Source organism: Accipiter gentilis, chromosome 8, assembly GCF_929443795.1.
Source record: "Accipiter gentilis chromosome 8, bAccGen1.1, whole genome shotgun sequence".
Taxonomy (NCBI): Eukaryota; Metazoa; Chordata; class Aves; order Accipitriformes; family Accipitridae; genus Astur; species Astur gentilis.
In genome coordinates, this window is record NC_064887.1 from 12,828,316 (window position 1) to 12,853,421 (window position 25,106).

The window sequence follows — 25,106 nt, forward strand, 5'->3', positions numbered from 1 at the left end:
GCCTCCTAAGCACCCTGAACCACAGCGGGGCTTCAGCAGAAGAGGGGCAGCCATTCCTCACCACGCTGCGATGTCATGTCAATCTCGCTTGCGGCTCAGATCTGTTCCCGATAACACATCTCAGTTTATCAAAGAGCTGACAGCTCCTGAGAAAAACCCCTGGCTGCTCTCCAGTGCCAGGGAGAATAGTGACAAGGCAGAGCTTTCTGGGGCTGAGGGCAGGAGCCAGCCCTGCTGACTGACAAGCATCCCTTATAGGCTCCTTACTCTGTGCTGGTATCTCCTTGCCAGTCCCTTCCTTCCTCTCCTAGCTTTTTCTTTTGCTCTTTAAACTTGGGCACAGACAGCAGCCCCGTTAGCAGCTCTCCAAGATACTTATCTATTCAAATATACTTGTGCTCGGGCAGAATCATTAGTAGCAGTGACAGTGGTTAAAAGAAGCATTTAAAAAGTGCACTGCACAGAGAGAGCATGGGGAAGGCAGATCCTGATAAGGGCTGCTTCTTGGCAGCACTGGGTACTGTTGTGCCATGGAGAGCTTGTCACCGTCTCCTCTAGGTGACAAACCAAATGTAAAAAGCTCCAAGCTGCCATACAAATTGATCTCTCCGAAATCCTGTTCTGTAGCTCGTCAGGTGCTTGTGCTCTCTTCTACCAGGGAGCACTGCACCAAGCTAAACACAGCAGCTCTTGGTGTGACACACTTCTGTATCTATTCAGGTCGGAGCTCCATCCCCAGCAGCAGGAGCAGCTCCATTTCTCTAGCAGGGCATTCACAGCCTCACCCCCACTGGCTCAGAGCAGAGGGACTGACCTTTTGCCCTGGTTATAAAATTAGACATGAAATGAAAAGCTCCCGTAAGTACCCAAGAGTCAGAAGAACCAGGCTGCAGTTGCAGCACTCGTCTACGGAAAGGACTTGCAACGCAGATGTTAATGAACCTGACCAGGGCCCTTCCTCTCAGGGAAGAGGTAAATTTTGCCCACCCTGTATGCTAGAGTATGTGGCTACCCCAAACCCCTCCCTTCTCCTTCCCCCTGCCTTCCATCAGCTTTCCCTTCACAGAAACACTGCCTGACTTTTCCTGAAGCAGTATTCTTGGCCACTCCAGCCAGAGCTCAGGTGTGGGTCCCAATCCCCCTTCTGCTAAAAATTCCCTCCCCTAGAAGGAGAATCCTCCTAATAAAATCCAGGGAGCTGTGGAGCAGGGCCAGAGGCAAGCCCAGACCAAACAAGGACCCATAAACGTGAATATAGTGGAGAAAGAGACACTGTGAAGCCCTGACAATGAGGGAGTTGGACTTTGACACCCTGACGGCTGCCTGAGATAACCAACACTTGCTGTGGGAGCTGTGAAAAAATGAAAGACACCAAAACCACAGAAGAGTCGCTAATAATGAAAATAAGCTTTTCCCATGTTCACTATTTTTTGTAATTTATAACAGCAGCATCTCTCCGCTGTTAGAGGACTGCACCTAGCCTCCATCAGCCATCAGCACTGCTAATTATGCAAAACAAGATAACTACAAATATATTTTCATTGTTCGCGTTCATTATGGTCATTATGCCTGAAAGGCCGGTGATTGGTATGCAAGGGGCCTGTTCTGGATGGCAGTGCTGCTGAGAAAATCACTCTCCTGTGCACCAGAGGCAGCTGCTGATAGGACCCAACTGTTGCCACCAAGCCGGACTCGAGCAGAGAAGGAGTAGAGGAGACCCAACGTGCTCAGCAGCACGAGGTCTCCTCTTAGACAGCGGAGTTTCAGGATGCTCTGATCTCTCACCAGCAGGTACAGAAAATCTCAGGGGACTCTGCGTCAGAAGCAAAACGACAGCAGTGTCAAATGCACGGTAACGCTTCTGTGTGCTTCTAAAGGGACATGAGTCAATCTGAATTCTGACAGTAAGAAACATGGCATTACAAACATTTCCAGGCACTACCCCACCCAACCTCCCCCCAACACTGTCTGCTCCTGCAAGCATATCTTCTCATTTTTAAATTGTTTTCCTTTCACTTATTTTTTTGTGACTGGAAAAGCTCAAGAAACAGGAAAAAATCCTATCATATACAAAGTGCAATCAAATGTATAAACACATGCTCAAAAAGAGACAGCAAAATTCTTTTAGCTTCCTCTAATCTCTTTGGATAGCTTTACGCTCCAGCTCGCAGGATAGCGTCGAAATACTGGAGCTATATTTAAACCAGTTCGCTTGAGACTGGAAAAGGTTTAGCTGCAGCTATACAGAAGTCGGTGCAGGTGTTTACCTGGCTTCCCAGACAGACAGCTTCTGACACCCAAGTGAGCTGATCTAAAGTTAATTCAGACAGACCTCTGCTACGCTGACGTCTGCAGGGAAGAAATACTCTTATGTATAGGAAGCTCAGATATTTCCTGTGGTGACAGAAAAGTAACAAATAAATCTGACTGGAGAGGGATAATGCCTGAGATGATGATATTTCTTTATCTCCTCATGTGCATCCGATCTAATGCCTGTTCAGTCCAGCACCCACCAGACACACAACCGTGCTCTGCTCTCTCTTACAGCCTGGGGCAGGAAAATGCAGCCAGATTTCACAAAAGGTTGAGCGAGTTCAATTCCAGAGAAATGCTGGAAATGAACATCTTATATTCTACTTTGAAAATAAGAATGGCACAGAACTTGCTTAAACGTGGATTTGCTGATACTATCTATGGGTCACCTTAAGAAGCTAGCTATTGCTTAATCTGATGGGCATCTAGTGGCTCCATGTCTTTCTGATGAACAAATAGGGATTTCAAGATTAAAATTACTATTTGGGGCAGTCCCAGAGGGGTAAAGAGTGACGCTACAAACAGAGATTCTGAATTATAGGTGGGACCTCCTCCCATTCTAGGGAAGCCAGAGATGTCTCAGACAGAAAGGACCAAATACATGGGGGTAAGGCCAAACGAGGTGTTCAGAGAGAAAAATTTCCTCCTGTTTGGAGAGGTGCATGGTAGAATTTCTCAGGTGGTCCTCTTGCTAACCACATGCTGCTCCCTGCAAGTGGGTTCTCTGCTGCTCTGGCACAAAGGCCTTGGGTAATGCTTGAACCTCCCAAGTACTCCAGACACACAACTCCTAGCGATACAGTCACAGCAGCAATTAAATCAAACCAAACCCTCCCCTTCCCCCCCAACATTATTACCAAAAGGGTTCGTTAAGAGTCATTAGTTCACCCTTCCTTTCAGACCAAATTAATGGATTCCAAAGCATCAAACTTACCTTAATGAGGAACAAGAGTGCAGCTGGGTATAGAACATGGCAGAACAGTCACTTCTACATGGACACAACCTCACCATCATAAAAGCACTTTCATCTAATCTGTCGTTATCTTTAGAAATTCAATGACCTCCGTTTTAAATAAAAGGCATTAGGCTGACAGAAATCCTCTGGGAGAAGCCAGAGAGCAGCACGTGGCTTCTGTTTGCTCTCACAGAAATGTCATCTTTGACATTCAAACAGGACACATATATTTTAAATAATGTCAAGAACATTCTTAAAATACCTCATCAGGACTCAAACGGGGGTGGGAAGTGGGGTGGGGATGCGGGGAACTTATGTTTTATGAGATGGATGGTTCTTTTCACAGAGATGTGTTCGGTTCCCAAGCAAGACGTATGGAGCATCCACGCGGTTCTGGTGCTGAGTCACTAATGTCATCAGACAGGGCGGGTGCACAGCGAGTGTGCAGGGAGGCCCCGGGATGGCTGCACGCTCGGCATGCATGGCTGGGAGCTCAGAGCGCTTGGCTAGTTAGCATTCGATCTGTCATTTCATTTTAGGATTTGCAGTAGAAATAGGAGATGAAGAAATAGTTTAAGGAGCTTGTAACATCACAGCTGTCAATCTCCAGCATTCCAAAGGGAGAAATGACAGATATATAAGCCCATTCATATCAAAATAAGGTTTGCAGTCTTTTTCTCTGACCCAGATTTGCTACAGAGGCAACTTAATGCAAATACGCATCAAACGGCAATTCACATTTACTCTAAAATCACTTAACGGGAGCTGAAAACATTAACCCCCAGCAACAGAACCAGTTCCAAAGAGTCAGATTATTAACTTCCAACAGTGATTCAGGGAAAAGGGGGAGGAAAGGGGAGAAGGGGGAAAACTAAACGAACAAGGTTGTGTTGATTTGTAGGCGGTAGTCATTCTTTCGAGAAATCCAGGGGTCAGTCAACAGGGGTAACCAAAACCACAAGAGAATTCAAAGGGCCTTAGCATGTAACGCTGATTAACACGCTAAAGTTAATCTAAAGAGACAGCTTTGAGTGTTTAGGCTAGAAAAGACAACGCTCCAGTTGGAAAGTCATTACTGGTGCATACAGGCTGTGAAAACTAGCCAGGGACTGCGCACACTGGGCTGTCAAACCAGGGGTGGGTTTAATTAATGAAGGCTTAAAGCAGCCAGATGTGCTTCTGATTCATCTACTTAAAACAAATCTTTGGGCTGCAAAGCAACATCAGCATGTCTGGTTCAGAAAGCGGGGTCTGGGGCAGTGGCACTACACTCTGCCGCCACATTAGAGGGTTAGCACACTTGAAAGGCAAACATGAGGAACACAAAGGTGCTCCTTATCTCAGAGCCAGATTTGCTCAAACTTTCAAGAATTTATCTCCTTCTGATTAGAGTTTCATGCCCATCAGCAGCAGCAGTGAAGAATTTGACTATTCTCTTGTGAAAATGTTACCTCCTTACCCTTACACCAAAGCAATCCATCTGAAACCCCCTAGACACAAAACCTCAGAGGCCACACCTGCGCGGGAAGTTCAGAGACTTGCAGGAGCTGCAGGAGACATCAACCCTCCCGTGGCGGAGGCCAGGGACCATTTTCCAGTTTGCAAACTTTCCGTTGAATAACCCCCTTACAACAGCGCAAAATCGCAATGGATGAGTCTACAAGAAATCACGCTAAAAACCAACCAAAATAAACACACTAGTGGGAGAGTGCAGATGAGCGAGAGCGCTGGCAGAGTTAGGGCTGAGAGTAAAAGCTGGAGATGAGAAACACCGGAGGAGAAGGGACAAGGCAGACAGGAGATGGAGTGATGTGACAACTGGAGGCACGTTTCAGCATTCTTACCTCTGATCGGTGTACCACCTGGTGAGGTAATTTGAATGCAAATAAGATTAGAGAGAAGCATTAGTACAAAGAGGAAAGGAAGAAAATTATAACTAAAAAGCAGAAAGTTTTTTTAAAGCTAGAATTTGTATTAGCGCGACAGGAATAAACAAAAAGAAACTGATGTGCAATAAAAGTCAGAGTGACACTCTCAGGAGGTTAGTAAAGCTCATCGCTTCCAGGAGTGCAGCATCCAGCCCTGCATCTTGCCATTAAAGCCACCAGCCTCATGAACGGGGGCCAAACTAAGCTGCCGAGGTGGCGTTGCTGGCTGCCCTCACAACTTGCATTCACCCACACCACTGTTCAAGCAGTTGAGATGGAGGACACGTTGGGAAGATGGTGCAATGCCCCTTCATTCCTCATACAGAACAAGGAGGGGGTGTCCTGGCGGCTGTGTAACCGTGACTGTGCTGGGCAGGAGGGGTGGAAAGTGCATGGTTGCGGGCGCTAGGTGCAATTTTGCTTTGAGGTTAGAATGACCAGTGGGACAAAATCTGCTCGTTTAAAGACATTAAACTAAGGGGAGAGTGTAACAAATCAGCTTTGAGCCATTCACCGCTTTCGCATAACCTTTGCATCAGGTTCCCTCCGGCACAGAAATTGGTGTCATGCAGCATTAGCTTTACATACAGAAATATTTTGAAATGAAGTAGTTTCTGGTAATGTAACAATGGCACGCTAGCCAGACCTCTGTTGTTCCTGCCTAATTTGGATGTTAGCTGGAGAAAGGAATCCCTACCCTCTTTATAAGGCACTGGAGATAATTTTACATGCTATAATGAAGAGTATCTTATAAGGAGGGCTTCTCTGGGAGTGAGGTTAAGTTATCCTGTTGCAATGATCTATAAAGGTTTGTTTTATGAGGTCAATGTGTTTAGCAAGTGGAGGATCCACTGGTCAGTGTCTTGAGCTCAGCACACAATCAATAACGAAGCATAATTGAAGGGGAGATGCTCCAGCTGGGCAAATTGGCAGGGAACCCTTCTAATCCCCACTTTTGTCCCCTTGGTCTTATCTTGCACATATGAAGGCTGTTAGTATAAGGGAGAGATTCATGCAGATCGAATCTATAGGCAGTTCATGGTATGTGTTGGTTTTATGCAGATTTGTAGGATCTGAATACCAAGCACTTACCAAAGAAAACTGAGGAGTTTAAACAGACAGAAAAACAGGGTTAAACAGGACACAGTGTGTCAAATCATGTTCAGTGTATTGATTAATAAATACCAGTATGCATACAAGAGTGTCGTGTATCTCAGATTTACAGCTCATTCCATTATCCACAACAATGATCACCCAATGGGAAAGAAAGACAGAAAAGAATTTCTGTAAATACAAAGAAGGCATATTTTAAGCATGTTTAACTTGCCTCTTAAAAAGTAATTACAATATTTATACTTATTCTTTTTCTTTCCTAACTACCCTTCCTTTAGGCAGAGTCCTTTCTCTAAGCAGGAGCAGCAATTCAAACCACTCATTTTAGCATTTTCCTCTGCCAAGATGACATTACCCCATTTTAACTTTATGTCTCTTTATAATTTCTGATGCCTTCTATCCACAGATGACTGAAGCATCAGGAAAGATCTTGCAGTGACTGAAGTTGTGGGTATTCTCTCTTGTGCAATAATAAATCTGCTGCTTGACAGAACAGTTATACCCAGAGATACTCGCATGGAATAGCGCAGCCATGAAAAACAGGGTTATTTCTCTTTGCCTGTTTGGAAAGTTTGCCAAGTGATATTTTTGTTGTTTGGTCTAGGGCCTCCCTCCTCCCACCCCCACCTCCCCCTGTCCCCTTCCAAAATTCTCAGAATTAAGAAAAGCATCACCACAGTGTGTCACTTCCCATGGGAATGGTGCAATGACTTTGAGCACAGCCCAAGGGGCAGAAAACAGGACTTCCTTCTCTCTCATCTGGCTGAAATAGGGTTTGTTGTTCTGCCCTAGAACTGAAAAGATTTGCAGCAAATCTTTAAATCTACTCCCTGTAGAGGCTAAACCCTTTCTCTAATACACAATTGTCTACACACAGCTCTAGGAGCAACTGCATACTTGAAGTAGATTCCCTAAAACTTAAGTGTGACCAGCTCATTTTTTCCTGCGTTAAATCTCAATCCTCCTGCCCTCCAAATGTAAGCCAACTCTTGTGGGAGCAGCATGGAGGCTTGCTGTATTTAGTGCAGTGTTTGTTCTAGGTCTCTCTCACCTTTGCAAAGTTAAGACATTCACTCTTCACTCAGAGGACACCATTACAGAGCGTGCACAAGGCTTTTCTGTTGGACCCCGAATTTCCTTATCCAGAAGGAATAAATGTTTCCATTTGCCCTTCACATCATATGATAAAGCATCTCTGGCTGTCGTCCTTACAGGGTATCCCTCAAAGGGACAAAATCACAGCACATAGGCCACAGAGTGCCAACATAAGAGAGTCCATCAAGTGATGGAGGTGCCATCACTCAAATGGTTACTGAGGCCAACTTGTGTCCTGCAATCACCAGGCCGCTTTAGGCAAAGGGCACCCCAAGATCAAACTTCAAACCCAATTCCTTGTGTTTGAAAGGTTTGAAACACTCATAAGGAAGGAGAGTTTACTTCCCTTTCATGATAACAGACAGTGAATAACAACCCATACATTCAATTCAGGCAGGAATGAATGCTGACCCTGACATCCTCTGTGTACTGGAAGCACACAGACAGGCACCCAAAGCAAGGCAGAACATAGGATGATACACTGAAAAACCCCATGGGATTATTTGCATCAGTATTTCCCAGTGTGGAGGAGAGGCTCTGCTGGAGAAGGGACTTCACTCTGCTGACACAAACTCACCCCAGACCTATCAACACACCACTTCCTTGTAGGAACCTAGACCACCAAAAAATCACTCCAAAGCAACATTAAACAGAGAAACCAAGGCTCTTGCTGGCTGCAACTGGGCACTAGGGCAGGGCAACAATGAATCCCAGAGAACTCTGACAGTGCTTTCGCCTACTTCCCAACATAGTTTTAGGGGAAACTATTTTCAGAAGTGAAAGTACTACAGAAAAGACTGGCTATTTGCCACCAGTTGCAACAGGGAGTCTGTGTGAATCCCATCACTGCTGTGTGTGCCTCGCACAGCAAGACCCAGATGTGCAGTACAGGATCTTCCAGGGTGTAAAAAACTTCAGCTGTCAACTGGTTGGCCGTGGTATTGCTTCAACCCTTGTCCAGTCAGTCCTTTCTGAGAGAGCATCCATCCTTGTGTGGGTTTCCTGATCTTTTGGATAATACTCCCCAGACCCCATTCTTTTGGGCTGTCCTTACACACCTTGTCCCAAGTCGATGCCCATCTGATGTCTGGACTCAAAGCTGTTTCTTGCCAGGAGCTGAATGTCTTCTGCTGGGTACTGACTGCTGTCTATCACCAGTGAAGCAGGATATGTCCGTCACTGCCATTTCACTGGGACAGGCACCACCTCTTTTTGCAAGTTTGTTCTGTGTATGTTGGGTATTCCTTTTGTTTCCAAATAAGTAGTGCTTCTACCTATAGGATCAAGACCAAAATGAAAATGCTTGCTGGTAACTCTGAGAGCATAAATGCAGCAAGATGATCTGGCGAGCCAGCTCTGACTGCTTCTTTGTTAGAGGCACCTACACTTTTCCAGAGAGTGACCGAAGCCACCTGCAGAGCCCTCTCTGATACTTTACTTGCAGTTAATTGTCTGAAAGCCACACTAGGGTCTAGGGCACAGTTCCATAACTCAGTTAATTGATGATTAAAAGAGAATGATACTTGTTATAAGACCGAGTTCTTTACTAGATGAAAGATGACAATGTTCCCCGAGTTTCTGGAGTTTCCTTACATGGCAAAGATATCTGTATGTTAACATTCAGAATAGTTATTTATTCTAATTTGACATTTTCTTCATAAGTTTTCTGAAGAGCAAGGTGGAAGAGCAATTGTTCGACTATGAAACTCACTTGAAGCACTCAAGAGTTTTGAGTACGAATACTATCAGAGTTGCTTTGAAGTCTTCAGGAGCTTGTGATCCAAGAATCTTTACAGAAGAACTGTGAAGCATCAGCACAATCTGATCTATTTTGAGAGAGTTTTCATCACAACGTCAACTAATTTTAAAACATGCTTAGAGGTGTAGGACTGACCCTGCCTGCCAGAACTCATATGTACATCACCTGTGATACTACAATGTCCAGACAGTTTTAAAATCAGTTCAGGTTTTAAATGAGTTAGCATGCTGGGGAGGTTTCCCAGTCCAGAGCTGGCTTTAGATGCCGTGTCAATGACTGACAGGCAATGACTGAAGCTATGCACCCTAGGGGAGAACAGGGAGTTGTCCTGAGTCACTGCATTTGCAGAAAAGCAGCCTCTCCAGAAGAGGTGGGAAGTATTAGCAAGATGAGCAAGGGAGAATTTTGCTACAACCAGCATGATGAGTCAGTGACCTTGCTTTTGCCTTGATCTGTGAAAATGGAGATGAAAACCTGTATTTATTTGTGTTCTCACCTGTAGAGCAATTAGCCCAACACTGGCAAAACTACCCAAGAGCTGGGCTTAAAAAAGAATTAAGCATTATTCGGAAGGAAAGATTGATACATTGGGCAGAAAGGGGAAAAAAAAGCCCTCTAAATGTAAAGAGTTATGTTGTCAGAAGGTTTAATGCAAAAAATGCATATACACACATACAGATGTAATTAGTAAATGAGGAATGGTAGGATACAGGGCAGATTTATAAACTGTGTATTTGCTCATGACAGACACCAGTCCTCTGGGGTTAAAAGAGACTAAGATGACAGCTTGGTTGTCTTAAACCACAAACTCTCTAGTACCTTTACAGAAGATGAACAGACCTCTAGAAATTGACGTTCAGAGCCCCCTTGGGCACATGATCTGACTGCATGCAAGTTCAAAGACCTGCCTGAACCCCCCAGAGCACTGCCAGCCCACATAACTGCGAATGTCAGAAGAGAGCACCTTTCCCAAACATGCTACTTCTCCACCTCTAGCTATTTATTCCACACTAGGAGCCTGAAGAAATGAAATCATCCCTCAACCCCCTCTCTAAGTTAGACTCCAAAGCTGCTTTGACCTTTATGACCTATATTTAGTACATCTGAATAATAATATATTATGTACTCGTTGAAGGTCGGACACTCTATATATGCAATATTGGGCTCACACCGTGCTGTAGCTATTTTAACTATATTACATCTGTCTAGCTTTTATTGGGTTTTAATTAAATGAAATTAAATGAGCGTATATTTAGATTGAGATATTATAAACCGACATTCATGCAGATATGCCAGGCTGGCTGTAAGATATGATCTTAATGGAGCAGAGACTTTGCAAACTATTAAACTCTCCCATATAATGAGGTATCTATTTAAATACTCTTTTCTTTGAAAAACAACTCTGCCCCACTACGGTGTAGTGCTGGAGAGCTCAATTAGCACCTTGCAGAATGGATCAGAGACTGCCCAACCCATCACATGGCTCACACAGGGCGATTGCAGTCAGGTAAGTGGGACTCGGGCACTTCGAAATGCAGGCCCTGCTTTATATCAACTACAAATATACACAAAAGTCACAAATGCAATCAGGGGTTGAATCTCTGGCCCATGAGAAGCGGTAAACTTCTTGCTCCCCACTCAGGCCAGGGTGGAGCAGAGCCTTGGTGAGTCTTGGCATCGTATCACCAGGTCGCTGAAAATAAAACTTCACTCTTACATCGAACTAAGAAAACCTCCCTTACTACATTAGAGAGCTAATCAATTTCTTTTGCAAGTCTGAGGATGTGTGCTGCTCATTGATTTCTAAAAGGTTCCCTTGACACCTCCCTTGGTAATTACTGTGTCTTCAGCAAGCAGCCAGCTCTAGAGTTTCAATCCCAGGTGAAATATTGAATTGAGATGTTGCTCAAGAACAGTGAATAGGAAGCAAAACTTGGACACAGTGACAGGGTTTACTAGTTTGTTTTCAAACTTTCTATCTCACTAAACTTGTGAAGCAGCTGGTAGAGAGGCAGTCAAGTGCCTGCAAAAAGGATGCTGGAGAACGTACAGCAAGTGCATCAGGAGCTGCCTTGCTGCTCATTTATGGTAATTTCTGATGCTGATTTAGTCAGCTATGAAGTGAAACACATCCATGTGCACTTTCCTATTGCTGCTTCCTAAAGCTTCTCAGAATAATTAACAAGTGTGATATTTTCTTTCAGCACAAACAGATCAAGATTAAACCATGTTGTGGGGGAGATAAGCTAAAGGTCACTGGGAAATTTCATAAGCTATAAATGCATTAGTATAATTAGCGCTCACTGGTACATCAAGGTGGGATCAGGAGTGTCAGGCTGGGTTCTATTTTTGATGAGAGTGATGTCTCATTACCCACTCCCCCAAGTACAAGCCTACTTCTTATCATCCAAGCATCATCAGATTTATACAGAGGGCTCTTGCTATGGGGAAATGTGTCAAGACATTCACCTTGCTAGGAAGAAGATGGTGTTGCCCTCGCAGCAGCATTCATAACAAATGGCTTTGGAGTGCCCAGAGATACGTTGTGGCCAGGCAAGGCAGTCTGCCTCTTATTGAAGGTTGAGACCTTTCTAGACCAAAGTTGCTCTAGCTCTTTTCCCTTCTGTTCTTCATGTAGGGTAATGTGGGCTTTTTTCCCGTCAGACTAGAGCTGCTGTGTAGTGCTGCTGTGCACTGCTAAATAGACACTGCAATTCATGCTGTGGAGCTGCACTTCATCAGTAAATAAAGCAATGTTTTATTTTCTTTAATTCTCTAAAGGGCCTTATAGTCCTGGGAGACAGAACAGTGCAGTAGAAAAGCAAGAGTTCCTTGCTAAAATGAATGCATTCTTAGCCACCCACAAGAACTAACCGTCTGTAATTCAAAAGCTAGTATTTGGCTTATCAAACAGAAAAATCAGAAAGAAATTGTATGTTTCAAAACTTTGTCTACCTTCCTTTGAAATCCATAGAATTGCTGCTTCTTGGATTTTTCTTTATTCTTGTAGTGTCACATAGCAGGAATGATAAAGATCTCAACAGAAAACAGAGCACTGTCTTGCAGAGTGTATGTAAGGAGTGAAGTAGTATGTGACCACTGATAGTAAAATCTCAACTAGTATCTCATTGTCCTGATTAGCACTGTGGTCCTACTAAAAATATCTGAGACCTGTTGAGTTGGTAGTGAAATGTCCAAGCCTACCAAGGATTTGGGGCAATGTCAAGACGGTCTACCGAAGAAGGAATCCAGGTGAGGTTCCAAAAGGCATGTCCACGCTAGTGTTTCCTTTTAATAAGCCACGATATCCTGCCAGAGCAGATCAGCTCCAAAACTGTTTTTATATTGTGAAAGAAACAAGCTCAAATCAAATTGGCATTTGGGTTTAGAAATGCATTTCAGCGTTTCAGGGGAAAAATAAGAGCATCAAGGAAAGAGAAAAGGGAGGAAGAGTGAGGAGGTAGGGAAGGCTTACTTGCTTTGCTGCCTTACCCGAGCGGAGCTGCTTGATTCGCCCATTGCTAGTTGCAGTGTCAACAGGCAGGAAGTCCTTGAACCAGGAGATTTCAGGGTCAGGGTTACCGCTGGCAGCACAGAGCATTGTGGCTGTGCGGGCCTTTTCTACCACCTTCAGCTGCGGGCCCATGTCAATGGTCGGGAAGCCAGCTGGGAGGTGGTCTTCTGCAAGAGGAAAAAACACACAAGGTTAAAGAGAAACATTCGGGCGCAGCAATGGCTGTAGTGACAGCAGTGCCATGGTACAGCATCTGTGTCTCTGCTGGAAAACAGCAGCCTGACTTCCCTACTGAGAAGGTTTTCAAGCCCTTAAAGCACATTAGGCTCTATAATGAGCATTCATTACACCAACAGAAGCTTCCACTAAATTTAACTCCGTTTAAATCAATTGCCTTGGGAAACGTCCATAATTTTCATTGATACGTAAGCACCGTCTATTGTTGTTAATAATTCAGTAAAAGCAGGTATTTGCCTTTTTGTGGGAGGACTGAGTTGAAGATAACAGACAAACACAAAGCCAAATAGTTTGAGGCATCTTGAAAAACAACAGCTAAACAATAAAACCCCTTAGAATGATCCAGAGAGGCCCATTTTCTCTTTTTTTGACTAGGAACATTCTGTCACACTGGTAGGATGGACTGTAAATCTCTTCCTCATGCCCTCAAATCTGATTCAGAAGGCTTTTAGAAACTAATGAATGTAAAGGTAATGAGCCACACTGCTCATGAGCTGCATTGCCAGACTGTGCCACACTGTGGCAAGCTCCTGGTGCATTTTCTAGGCTGAAAAGAGCAACAGAGGTGTGCGAGAAATGGCCAGTGCACGCTCTGGCACGTCTTACTGAAATACTATAAAACGAAGCACCCCATAACTGCTGAAACCATTCATACAGCAAGTACAAAAATAGTTAATTGGGTTTGCTGCTGCAGAGCACGCTCAGGTAGGCTGGGTGGAATACATTAGGCAGCCTTCACTGATAAGCCAAGGCATGCTCCAACATCATCATTCAATAGCAGCTGCAGAACAGAGCTCATTTACTCATTCTGTGGCAAGATGTACTGTACTCTGAGCCTGAACTGCAATCAAAAGGACATACTTTTGCAGAAAAAAAGAACTTGAAGAACATTAAGAAGCTTTTAAAGCACCGGAAACTCAATTATTTTCAGTATGTTTCTTTTTTTCCCTCTTTTAAGGGAACTTAAGCAAACCTTCTTCTTTGGCAAATCCAATTCTGCAAGGCTCCCAGCTCACTGCAGTGTTCAAACAAACAAGACCTCAGCACCTTCCCAAGTCCCAGAGGAGTCTGAACTTGCTGCAATCTGATTTTTCCTGCTATCACCACACATCTGGAACCATACTTCTCACTCCTGTCAGGAAGAAACCAGCAATAGGCCACCTCAGGTGCTTCCTTCTACTCATACTGCCACACCTGCAGCACAAACGCGGCCTGTGGTGGCTACTCTTACATATTTCTCCCTAAGATCTCAGGAGAATTCCCAAGACGCTTGACTTGTTTGCAAATCAAGACTCTGTAGCACAAGGTAACATCTGCTGTAAACAAAACAATGCCCTGGAATATTATTTTTCTGTTTAGATGAGAGTGACTGTGAAGCATCCAAGGTTTTCTAAAGGAAAAAATAGTTCCTGATACTTATTGAAAGCACAAACCGTATTTTGCCTCCCAGACCGGCCTCCCTAGAAACCTCTCTCATCATGAGCAAACATAAATGGAATTATTTTTTTTAAATGAAAGGTACCACAAAAACTAGTTCTTTTTTAATTTGCTCTCCATTGATTTTCAGAGACAAAAGGTACATAAAGCTTAACTGGAATGACACCAGAGCCAGCATTCAGTAACGAGCAACAGAAGCACTCAATACTGAGCAACCACAATGCATACTCCTACATGGCTGAAAAGAAACAAAAGAAGGGTACACACAGAAGTACAGCATGGTATAGATTGAAAAGCAAAGGAAGATATAGGAAAAACAGTAAACAATGACATTCCCTTGGATTGAGGCCAAGTTTGCCTAAAGTGCAGCACCTTGCTACTTACTGTATTGAAAGCAGATGTTTACTCTGGGGAGGCTGAAACCCTGAAGTGATCTAATCTAATCGTCGTGATTCCCATTGACAATCTTTCCTCGTTTGTTCAAGGGTTTAAAAGAATGCACTGAGCTAAGTACCACCCAGTTAACTTCGTCCAAAGTCTGTGTGGAGGCTTAGCACATAGCTAAAGGCAAATCTGAAACCAGCATTTGTGCAAGACATCTCTTCCCATCTGCAATGATCCTTTGCCCACAGACACAAGAGAAATCAGAAAATCCTTCACCAGTGTCTGGTACATGACCAGTTTGCTGCACTGGAGGTGACTGTTCAGTCAAAATTAGCAGTTTGTGACGAGCCACAGACCAGCAGAAGTTATATGATCTAACCCTGACTTCGCCAGGTGCAACAGAGAGACGCTGATTACAAAGATCCAGCAGCAAAGGTACCTCTGCTATACTAGAAATCTCAGATCAAGTCTTTTCTGGAATCCAAAGAGACATACAGTGCTGCTGCCATACGATGCACCCCTGCAAACCCAAGCCATTACAGAGCCCAGATGAGAATGCTGGGCACTCAACACCTGGACAGAGGGCACAGGTTTCCACCATGTGATGACCCTCGGACCCCAGACCAGCGCCCAGCTGGCCACAGACAGGCAGAGGCAGGCACGCAAGGCTCATGCGGCGCACAGTCTTCTCCCTCTTAACTGCACTCAAGCCCCGAAACTATAGTGGCAAATGACAGTAGTAGGGAAGCAGTGCACCCTGTGTAGTCAGAGCCACAGCAGGTTCCCTGGGCTAGCACTGGTACCAGTACAGCCCAGTTGCCATGCATGCCTGGAGATTGAAACCTGCCTATCTGCTATGGCCACACCACCACCAAAACTCAAGCAAGTAGAGCTGGCATGCCTGCATCTACAGAAACGCACAGGCAGCAGGACATGTTTGATCCCTTGTCAATCAAACATAGAGGCAACACTGGTGTTTAAGAGCAGCAGTGTGCTTCCAGGAGGAAGGTGTGTCCCTGGTGTGTGTCCCAGGTCACATCACTGTGTGATGAGACGCCAGGGGAAATCTGACAGCCCGTCTCTGACAGCACCTCAGATACCTGGAGGCTGGGGTTCACCTGCTATTAGTTCTGGGGTAGCTCCAGGGGACCTGCACTGGGCTGAGGTCACAGTGTCCAGGGCTAAAGCTCGAGGGGAGGTCAAGCACCTTCTCCAGAGGTGATCCAAGGGCCTCAGGTGCCTGTACCATCAGGAAATGGGGGACCTCAACTACTGCAGGCACTGTGTGGCTCTGGCAGCCCCCCTGAACCCTCCTGGAGAAGAGTGGCTGTGGAGAAAACCTGAGCTGGTCACACCACAGAGCACAGCCTGGCCCAGGCCCACACCTGCTCTGTCAGCAATGCTCCTGTAGAGATAATGGGGCTTCATTCCAGCCTGGCCTGGTGTTGCTGACTTCACTGGGACAGCAAGGGATGTCTCTGTGTTCAAACGCTACAGGCAACATAGGAGTTCAGAGCTGTTCTTGCCTTGCCTTCCCCTCTAGCAAAAGTCTAATCTAGGTCTAATTATGAGACTCAGTCATGCCTCGGCTCCTTCTTAGCCCTTGCTATCTGTACTAACTTGTCCGCACATGGAGCTCCTCAGCAACAGCTATTCTCCTATTCATGCCAATACATGGATACCCTTGTTCTAGAAAACGAGTTTGTCAGCACTTGGTTTTATTCAAGGGTAGCTAGTGTGCTTTTAATACACATTAAAACAGGCTATCAGTCTGCTTTCAAGCACAGACTATTGAAAACAGTTTTTCTTTCTGGGTTTCAGATACTTTCAGAAGGGGTGTATCTCAGGTAGGCATTAGGTAAGAGCAAGCAAAATCTACGCACAAGCAGGAGATTTTTTTGGCATTGTGAGCTCTAATTCCCTCCATGGACTACAGCAGCAGAAGCAGGAATGACAGGAGAGCAGGAAGAGAGAAGCAGGAGGAAAGGAGAAGGAAACTGAGAGAGAAAAAAACGAGTTGGTTTTGCAATTACAAACTGAAACTCAGAAAATCCATGACCAGGCTGAGGTCTTGCTAGCAGCAGTCACCGAGGAGCCAGGAATGTCCCTCTGGCATCTAGCATGACAGCATACGCAGAGGATATCTCACGCTCACTTGACAGCTCCCTTTGCTAATCTGCTTTCTGAGGTGACAGAAATCTAACCCCCCTTCTCTTACAGCTCTTTTGTGCCACACATTTCCCATCTTTAAGGGAAAAGCTAAGGTAAGAAACCTTTCCCACAGCCCCAAACCAGAGCTGAGACCTCCTTCAGAGCAGCTGCAATTACGTAGCTCATTCACCAGCTCCCCAGAAAACTACCTTTCTTGAGGATGCTGCCGTGAGACACATACCCCTTGGGGTGTCCTTATTTTCTGCATCACTCCAAATACCAGGTGATGATAAGGTACATGGAGGTAATTGCAATTTATGTCTTATGAGAAGCAAGGATCAGCGCCAGCATGGAACAGTATGTGGATAACAGCTGCTTACAGCAAAGACCTGCAGAGGAGTCTGTGGTGAGCACAGCTGTTGATGGCTGAATCCTGCAGGATTACCCCCAGGATTTTGCTCAAAACTTGTAATCTCTCACAGAACAGAAAAGTTGGAGGGGTTGGATATCAGGTTCCTACTAGCGCAAACCCCATACAGCACTCACTGGTCTTGCAGCCACCCAACTGTGTTTTGGGGGCCAGATCATGACTTGGCACCTGTAAAACCTTCCCCCCACCACTGTGAACTTCCTCTGTATCAAGATAGGAAATGGTATTTTAGAAACGATAGTGAAAACTGTAAACATGTTTATGGGAGTTATTTGTCATATTCCTCTTCCTATAAAAGCCAGGCCTGCTTACTATCATGAGTCCAATTGTTCAGACCGTTGAGGGAGAGAAAAAAAATGACACCCAATATAATTCGGAAATAGCCAAAAGTAGCTTTTCTATATGTTACAGCTATAGCTGTGAGGTTAAATCTCTTACAATCTATCAAAACCACTGCCCCACTGGAAGGGGTGTTCTCAACTCATTTCAAGTGAGATATTGGGCCTTATTCCCACACAGGGCTGGAAACAGCTTATCTGGGCCACTGGCTTCTGCCAGCCTGCGTCAGCTGAGGAACTTCCAGCCCAACATCAATTTTAGGGGCTTGGTAGACATGATAAAAACACAAAGCTGCTTTGTTTTACATTCTGCCAGCTATCTGAAGCCACTCAGGAGTGTGTGGTGCTAGGGACAAGCCAGGAAATGGATTGAAGGCAGAGAGATCTCTGATAAATGTGTTTGACTGTGGTCAGCATTGCACAGGAGCAGGATACAAGTATCAAAAGCTATTCCACATGCTCCCTACCCATTCAGTGAGGCAGGCTGGTGTCTCACCCAGTTCAAGTCACCAGGGCTGAACTGATCCTGCTAAGAGGTAGCGGTTTGACGCAATATAACACAGGATGTTGCAGGGGTAACCCTTGTCTACGGACAGACTTGTATTTGATGGATCAACAGAATTACTTTACAAATTTTACAAGCTTCCAAATCTCCCTTTGAGACACTGAAACACATTAGCAAATGCAAAATTATCAGTGCAAGGAAGATAGCCTGGGTACTCGGCAATATTAACTAATGAAAGATGCAAGCCAGTAAGATCGTAAGCACACCACAATCCAGGACATCTGTTTGCTGAATAAACAGCCCTAATTCCTTCAGCACAGGTTACACAGCACTGCTATTCAATTACCGCAAGACAATCAAAAGCAGTCGAGCAATCCAGCAGCCCAGAACGGCATCATTTTACATGATAAGAAAACCCTGACACCGCTCTGTTCAGGTTCAACTGAAGCTGCACAAAGAGCATTTTATCAGCCATTTTGAGGCGATGCTTTCTTCCCGCATCCTTCTTCCTACAAAAGCCACCCTAAGAGGTGCACCAAAAATATTATCCAAATTCACGGTCTCCAAAGGCTGCCAGGCTATTGCCCATGCGGGGAGCGGCGGGAGGAGTGCCTTTGTGCATGCTCGCTGCCGGAGCCAAGTCTCATGCAGGCTAATGAATGCCCCGTCGACATTGGCACCGCCTTGTAATTGCCTAAGGAAAAGGTGGGGCAGTGAAACCAACCTGTTTCAAAGGCAGCGAAGTCTTAATTACTGGGTTAGCAAGTATAAAACAGTTTCAGGCAGGCAGAAAATACAAACAGTCATCTATTGATGACAAGGCTTTTAATGACAAATCTGCCGGTTTTGTATGACATCACGCCAACGTGACATGCTGAAGCTGCCTGCCGAAAATGGGGAGAAGGTCGCAGATGAATGAGTGGGTGTGGAAACAAGCTCCAGAAGGACTTCTCTGTGTCACAGTGTAACCACATGAATTACTGCACAAGAGCTTACAGTAAACAAAGTATTTGCTATCTCTTAGAAAGATCACAGCAGCAGCAAAACAGTTCACAAAAGAAAGAATCTGAGTCAGTCCAAAACAAAGAAAGTACTGTAAGGAAAATTCAAGAAAATACGAGACTAGACAAGGCAGAAGAGGATAAACTGTCAGGCAGACTCCCACCCTGGGGGCTCACGGCGTGGGAGCTCACGGGACCTGCTCTTTCTAGAGGTTATGAGTCCACAAAACACCAAACAGAGACAGTGCTACCCTTCAAGTGCCAGAAGGGCGCTCCTAATATTGTCCTTTCATGGCTGGACAGCAATTATCTCCATTTACAAGCCACTGATACCTTCTTGGTAGCACAGCTGGCCATTCCCAAGCATCTGTTTATCTCAGAGGGGAGCAGGACAGCTTTGTAGAGAGGCGAGTGCTCCCTAGAGCAAGACATGGCAGCCTCCCAACTGGCTCTGACAGGGATTCAGCCCGTGCTCCTGCCAAGTCCCAGCACCGCTCTTTACCGTGCTCCCACGTGTGTAGAGGTAAGGTAACACACCGTCACTGCAGCAGCTTGTCACCTCTCCAGGGCTGAGCATCCTGCATTTGCTACGCACTGGCATCTAGTGCTCCCTCCCACCCAGGGCACAACCTTAGTTCTCCAGGCCTGAGGGGGCACTGCGTCCCAATGGGATGAAATAAGTTGTTTCTCCCAGCCCTTAGAGTTGCTGTTATCATCCAAACAACCTTCAGGCCTCATGATGCCTCCTGACCTGCCCCAGGGAACTGGCCAGGACAGAAGGTGGTGCCACAGATGTAGGGCCAGCCCTCCATTAGGAAATTCCCTTTGAGAAGCACTGCAGCGTGCCACGACCAAAGCCCTCCAGGACACAGCAGCTATAGCCACACAGCAGCCATAGCTACCTCTAAACTTCTCAAGGGCTAGCTAATCCAGTCTAGATTGAGGCTGGGACACAGAAAAGAGCCACAGCTCTAGAGGCACTGATGGAGGCAACAGTTGTCGCTCTCCAGCATGGCTGTCCCCTAAGCACAGCCCAAGGGAAGGTGTGAGAAAGGTCCCTCTGGGGAGAAAGTGCTCTTCCATGGCCTGCACTCCTTTGATCCAGGGTCTTCATAAACACTGCAAGATCTGCTGAGACGACTGAGCCTAGCCACAGCTTCAGTAGGGAACAGGCAATTCCCCTCTCTCCTTCAAAGATAACAGCTTGTGACCTGTGCTTGACAGAGGGCAACACAAAGATGATTAACAGCTGCTGAAGCTGACTCAGAGCAGACCAAAAGTAAGTACTCAGTCACAAACTTGGGCAAATTAAAGGTTTGCACCTACAGCCCACTGTTTCAGTTCTTAGTTAGGGATCTTCCTAAGTAATAACAACTTCTGCTCAGTATGTGTTAGCTGTAGAGCCGACCATCAGGTAGGAGACCGCAACCCATGCTGGAAGAAAACAATTATTTACACCTTTATCAGATTAGATTGCAACAGTCTGAGATGGCATTTACAAAATTGCTACTACCACATCATCCTTCAGTCACCCTGGCTACTTCTTGCTTGCCATTCTGGCTTCCTTGCAATGACAGTCACATTTGCAGTCTTGGTCCTAAACTCAAGTTTTTCCAAGGCTTAGGCCCAATATATCTAAAAGAGCTAAAAAACCCAAGGAGGAAGATTATAGGAGAAGCTTATCTGCTCAGGCTAAACAAGCTCTGTGCCACAGGGCAGAGCCTCTCCAAGCTGATGACACAGCCTCTCAGAGTGGTGGGAAGCGTGACGTAAAGCCTCTTAAGAGGTGAGGACCAACCTAGACCTCCTGCTCCAAATCCAAGCCCACTGTTCTGCCATGAACATAGAGCAATGTCCACAGACAACTCAAAGCCAAAGACACATCAAAACAAGCATTTTCCTGAGAGACCAGAGAAACTAGTCGCTCATGTTAATGAGGTACTAAAAAGAGCTTAGATTGTATGGCACTGAAAGTCATTTAAGGGTTCAGAGTATAGCACAGCAGAAACTATGGCAAGAAATGTCAAGAATGTGGGTGAGGAAGAGCTTACACACAAGTAAAACAGATCATATCTGCAAGATTCCTTGCCTGAGCAAGTGTCCCTTTTTTAACCCTTGTTTGGCGAGAAAAAAATATGTTTTTTTATTTCTTCCCCCCAAATTACAGCATAATTTTAAGCAGGTAAAAATAGAGTTTTGTGGGTCATATCCAACAGCTGATAAATAAGCCTAGGCTCTTTCAACAACTATTACTTACAAAAACCCCTCATCAGCTGGAAGTATGCATTGAAAAAACTCACAAAAGTTCTTTAAACACAATGAATTCAGAAAGGTTTTGCAGCCGACTGTTAAGACTCTGTAGTAAAGGAACAGTAAAAGAAGACCATGCTGTGCTTTCAGGCAGGACTGTGCCATTTGTTGGTACCAACTGTTGAATCTAACTGCCTGCAAAACTGTTTTCAAACCATTGTTTCTTTTTAATATTTTATATCGAGAAATACAACATAACTATTGACACTGCACGTTTCCTTGTGACAGAATATATAAACACACTCCCACTAAAACAAACCCAAAACTTCAGCCTTTTCAGAGAAAAGCATGGAAACAGCTCTTACTTGTATTCTAAGTCATTTACTAATCCCCTGCATTTTCCATACTGCTTCACCTGCACTGATGTGATATGCTATTAGCATAGAGATTTTCATTTTTTAAGATGCAATCAATAATGCATTTCCATATGCCATTAAATCCAATGTGTGGTTAAATTAATGGAGCATTTGACTTTTGAACCATGTATGTTTGGTTGCAGCTCAGTGCAGGAAAAAATGCATGAGAACTGAGTTAATCTGACAGCAGAGCTCTCCCACGCTTTCTAACATCGAGTTTCAGATTAAAGTGAAGCATTCCTGCTGCCACTCAGCTGGAATACTAAATCTGTTCATTTCCACTTCACAGGCCAGAATGCAAGATTTTTGGTCACTTAACTCCTACTGAAAGGGCTAGATTGTGCTAAAATCTGATTTCTATTTAGCTCCTGCAGCCCGTCTGCATCATTGCCAATCCAGTACCTTCTCCTCCTGTGGGGGAACATCACAGCCTGCCAAAGCAACAGTGGCCGACAACTCTCAAGCAAAAACTTTAAGATTAGGGATGGGAAAAAGTTGTACATTTTGACAAAATACCCTGCTGAAAAAGCCTTCTTTTCTAGCAATTGTTCCAACATGGGAAAGAAAAAGCACTGCCTTTCCTTGCATCTAAGCTACTGAAAAAGGAAGGTATTCAGACAACATGGAAGAGCAATGACTGCTGACTTTTTAAGCATAATCACTGTGATATGACTTGAGAGGGGAAGAGAACTCCCTCTTGTCTGTCTTTCACCCTCCCCAAAATCCCCAAACAAAAACTCTTGAGAACATTGTAAATATTCTGGGAATATTAGCTTGGAAATTGAAATTTAAGATTGTACTGGGGACAAGCTAGAGAGTCATTAGAGAAAGGACAAAAATATTTTACTTCTGGCATTCACAACCAGCCAGTGCTTCAAAAGGAAAACAAAGATTCCCCCTGCCCCCGAAGAATGCCCTCAAGAAACATCTCTTTATTTTCTGATCTCAGAGACTAAACTGAAAATTTAAGGCAACCTCCAAAATCACCAAGCTATGGGATGGAGTGGCTCTGTGATGCCGTGAGAGTTTGAATGCGAAAGCTAGCAATCAAGGCGTGTGGGTGTGGGAAAGGAGGACAAACACAATTCTTACAAAAACAAGGCTCCTCTGCAGCAAACAAGCTGAAAAGCACCACCCCTGGTGCTCAACAGCCTACTCTTCTCTCCACCTCCCCGTATTGCCTCTCCCTTACCCTATGCCTTTTCTGCAGCACCATCCTTTCCTGCCACTGCCAATAAATTCTCATGCATGTGGCTCTGTCTGCCATTTCCTTAATTGTAGCAACCTGTGTTTTGAACAAATGTTCAGAAACTGTATCAAAATAAGTTAGCAAAACTAGTACATAGAATCAGTTCCAGTAAAGGCCAACATAGTAAAACACAAATTAAATTTATAGTCCAAGGCATTATTTCTTTATAGTATTAAAAAAACCCAAACAAAACCTTTAAGAAAATATTCATATATTGATATCAGATACCTCTGTGAAAGCTTCTCACGTACCTTTTCTCAGAGAAACTCTATTTTCAAATGAAACAATAAATGTGAAGTTTCAATGCACTTGTTCTATTGCAGTCAGCTCAGTCATAGAGGGTCTGCAAGCATGGAAATCACTCGAGAATTGTATGAAGGGCTTTAATTTAATCTGAACTCCAGACAGATCAGTGATACGGTGAATCACTGCTTTCCATTCAGAAGTTTTAAAATACTCTATCACAGAAAACATCTTGAGATACTGGGTAACTAACTTTATTTACTTGGTGGGGAAGTGACTTCTAGAAAGGGGCAAAAAACACAGCAAGACTTGACCAGAGTCAGAGACAAAAAATATTCTCTTACTATGAGTTTTATGTCTTATTATTAAGCCATCACTTTTAGAAGGTCCATTAACTGCACTGGCTCCAACATCACTTTAGATGGAGACTCTGGTTACCTTAAGAGTCTTTCAGAGACCATAAGTAGAAAGGCCCCCAGCAAAAGACCCATAGCAAGCCTACGGCTATATGCAAACACAAATAAGACATTGTTGCCTGACAAGTGATGGTTTTTAATGCTGGGATGATGTAATTGATCAGAGTTTAACAGAGGACATACTCTTCTTTCTACAGATAACAAGTGTTGCAGAGGCTCAATATCCTATTTACTGCTTTGCCACAACACCCATCTTTTCAGAAAGATGTGCAATAAAAGGAGTGGCTGACAATTTCAGCCAAGGCTTTAAACAAATCCCTAGTGCAGGCCCTCATGAATTAAAGAGCACACAACAGATAAATGGAAAGCTGGTAGTGAAACCACATCAAGGCCAAGTGGATAAAAAAAAAAAAGCACCTCTTGGCTCCTGTGGTACTCATCTTAATACAAACCAAATGCAGGAGATCAGCTGAAATTCCTTTGCTGTTCAAGGAAAATGCATTCCCAAACATTAGACATATTTGCTGTTAGTCAAAAGTTCATTTTATTAAATGACCAGTACAGAAATTGTGGGTTTCCCCACCCGTCTTCCCCGGCACGCGAGGAGGCCTGCAGAGCTCAGTGGTATGGGACTCCTCCTTCCCAGGTGGAAGGACGTGTTTTCCTTAAATATGGTCCCTACCTTTTCCCCCAAAACATTACATCTACCGGATACAGACCAAGAAAGCTAAATAGACACATGGATTTGGCAAGCTTCAGCTTCACTATGCTGGAAAATTAACTTAAGGAAAGCTTCAAAAGGATTTTTCCTCTCTTGAAAATGGAGAATAGTTGGCCTTGAAGTTTTAAAGATAATCTGCTATTTTTCCACTGCAATGTAATTCCAGGTTTCTTTAGAGAGATCCCTGCACTAGCTCCATACTCTAGTTGTTGGGAGGAGCAGTCCTCACAGTAGCTGTTGAGGTTTCCTTATTTCCTTTTCTTTTTCAAACGGGAAATCACAGGAAAGGAGGAGAAAAAGGTAGCCACTGTGGACTTCCCAGGGCCTTCTCGTGCAGTAAAGTCAAGGTTCAGGATAAACAGAATTGAGAACAGCTACGAGGGGATGTCATGCTCTTGCCCTGTGCGAGTTTTGTTTCATTCCTGACTGACTGGCAGGCAGCATTCGACAGACAGGGGCTAAAGCACCATGAGGTTGCAGGTCTCAGAAAACGATTACAGGGGAATTGAGAGCATGAATTGGTTTCTCCCCCTTGCTCTGATCCATCTTTCCTTCTGCCCCTCACATATACACATGGCTACAAGTGTTCCTGCCAGCCCTGTTTTGCTGTTTTGGTGCAAGATACACACAGCCTGGCTTGCCAGCAGTTGT

General features: G+C 44.6%; 1 protein-coding gene across 14 annotated transcripts in view; it reads right to left on the reverse strand.

The window, feature by feature from the left end:
* PTPRF (protein tyrosine phosphatase receptor type F) overlaps positions 1–25,106 on the reverse strand; it is a 393,280-nt gene that overhangs the window by 97,265 nt on the left and 270,909 nt on the right. For 7 of the 14 annotated variants that reach the window (XM_049807799.1, XM_049807795.1, XM_049807790.1 and 4 more), the window contains 2 exons: positions 12,656–12,844; positions 5,113–5,130 (listed from right to left, as the gene is read on the reverse strand). In XM_049807799.1, coding sequence (XP_049663756.1) covers positions 5,113–5,130; positions 12,656–12,844 — 207 coding nt within the window. The remainder of the gene's footprint in view (positions 1–5,112; positions 5,131–12,655; positions 12,845–25,106) is intronic. The other 7 variants (XM_049807801.1, XM_049807797.1, XM_049807800.1 and 4 more) reach the window with 1 other exon arrangement.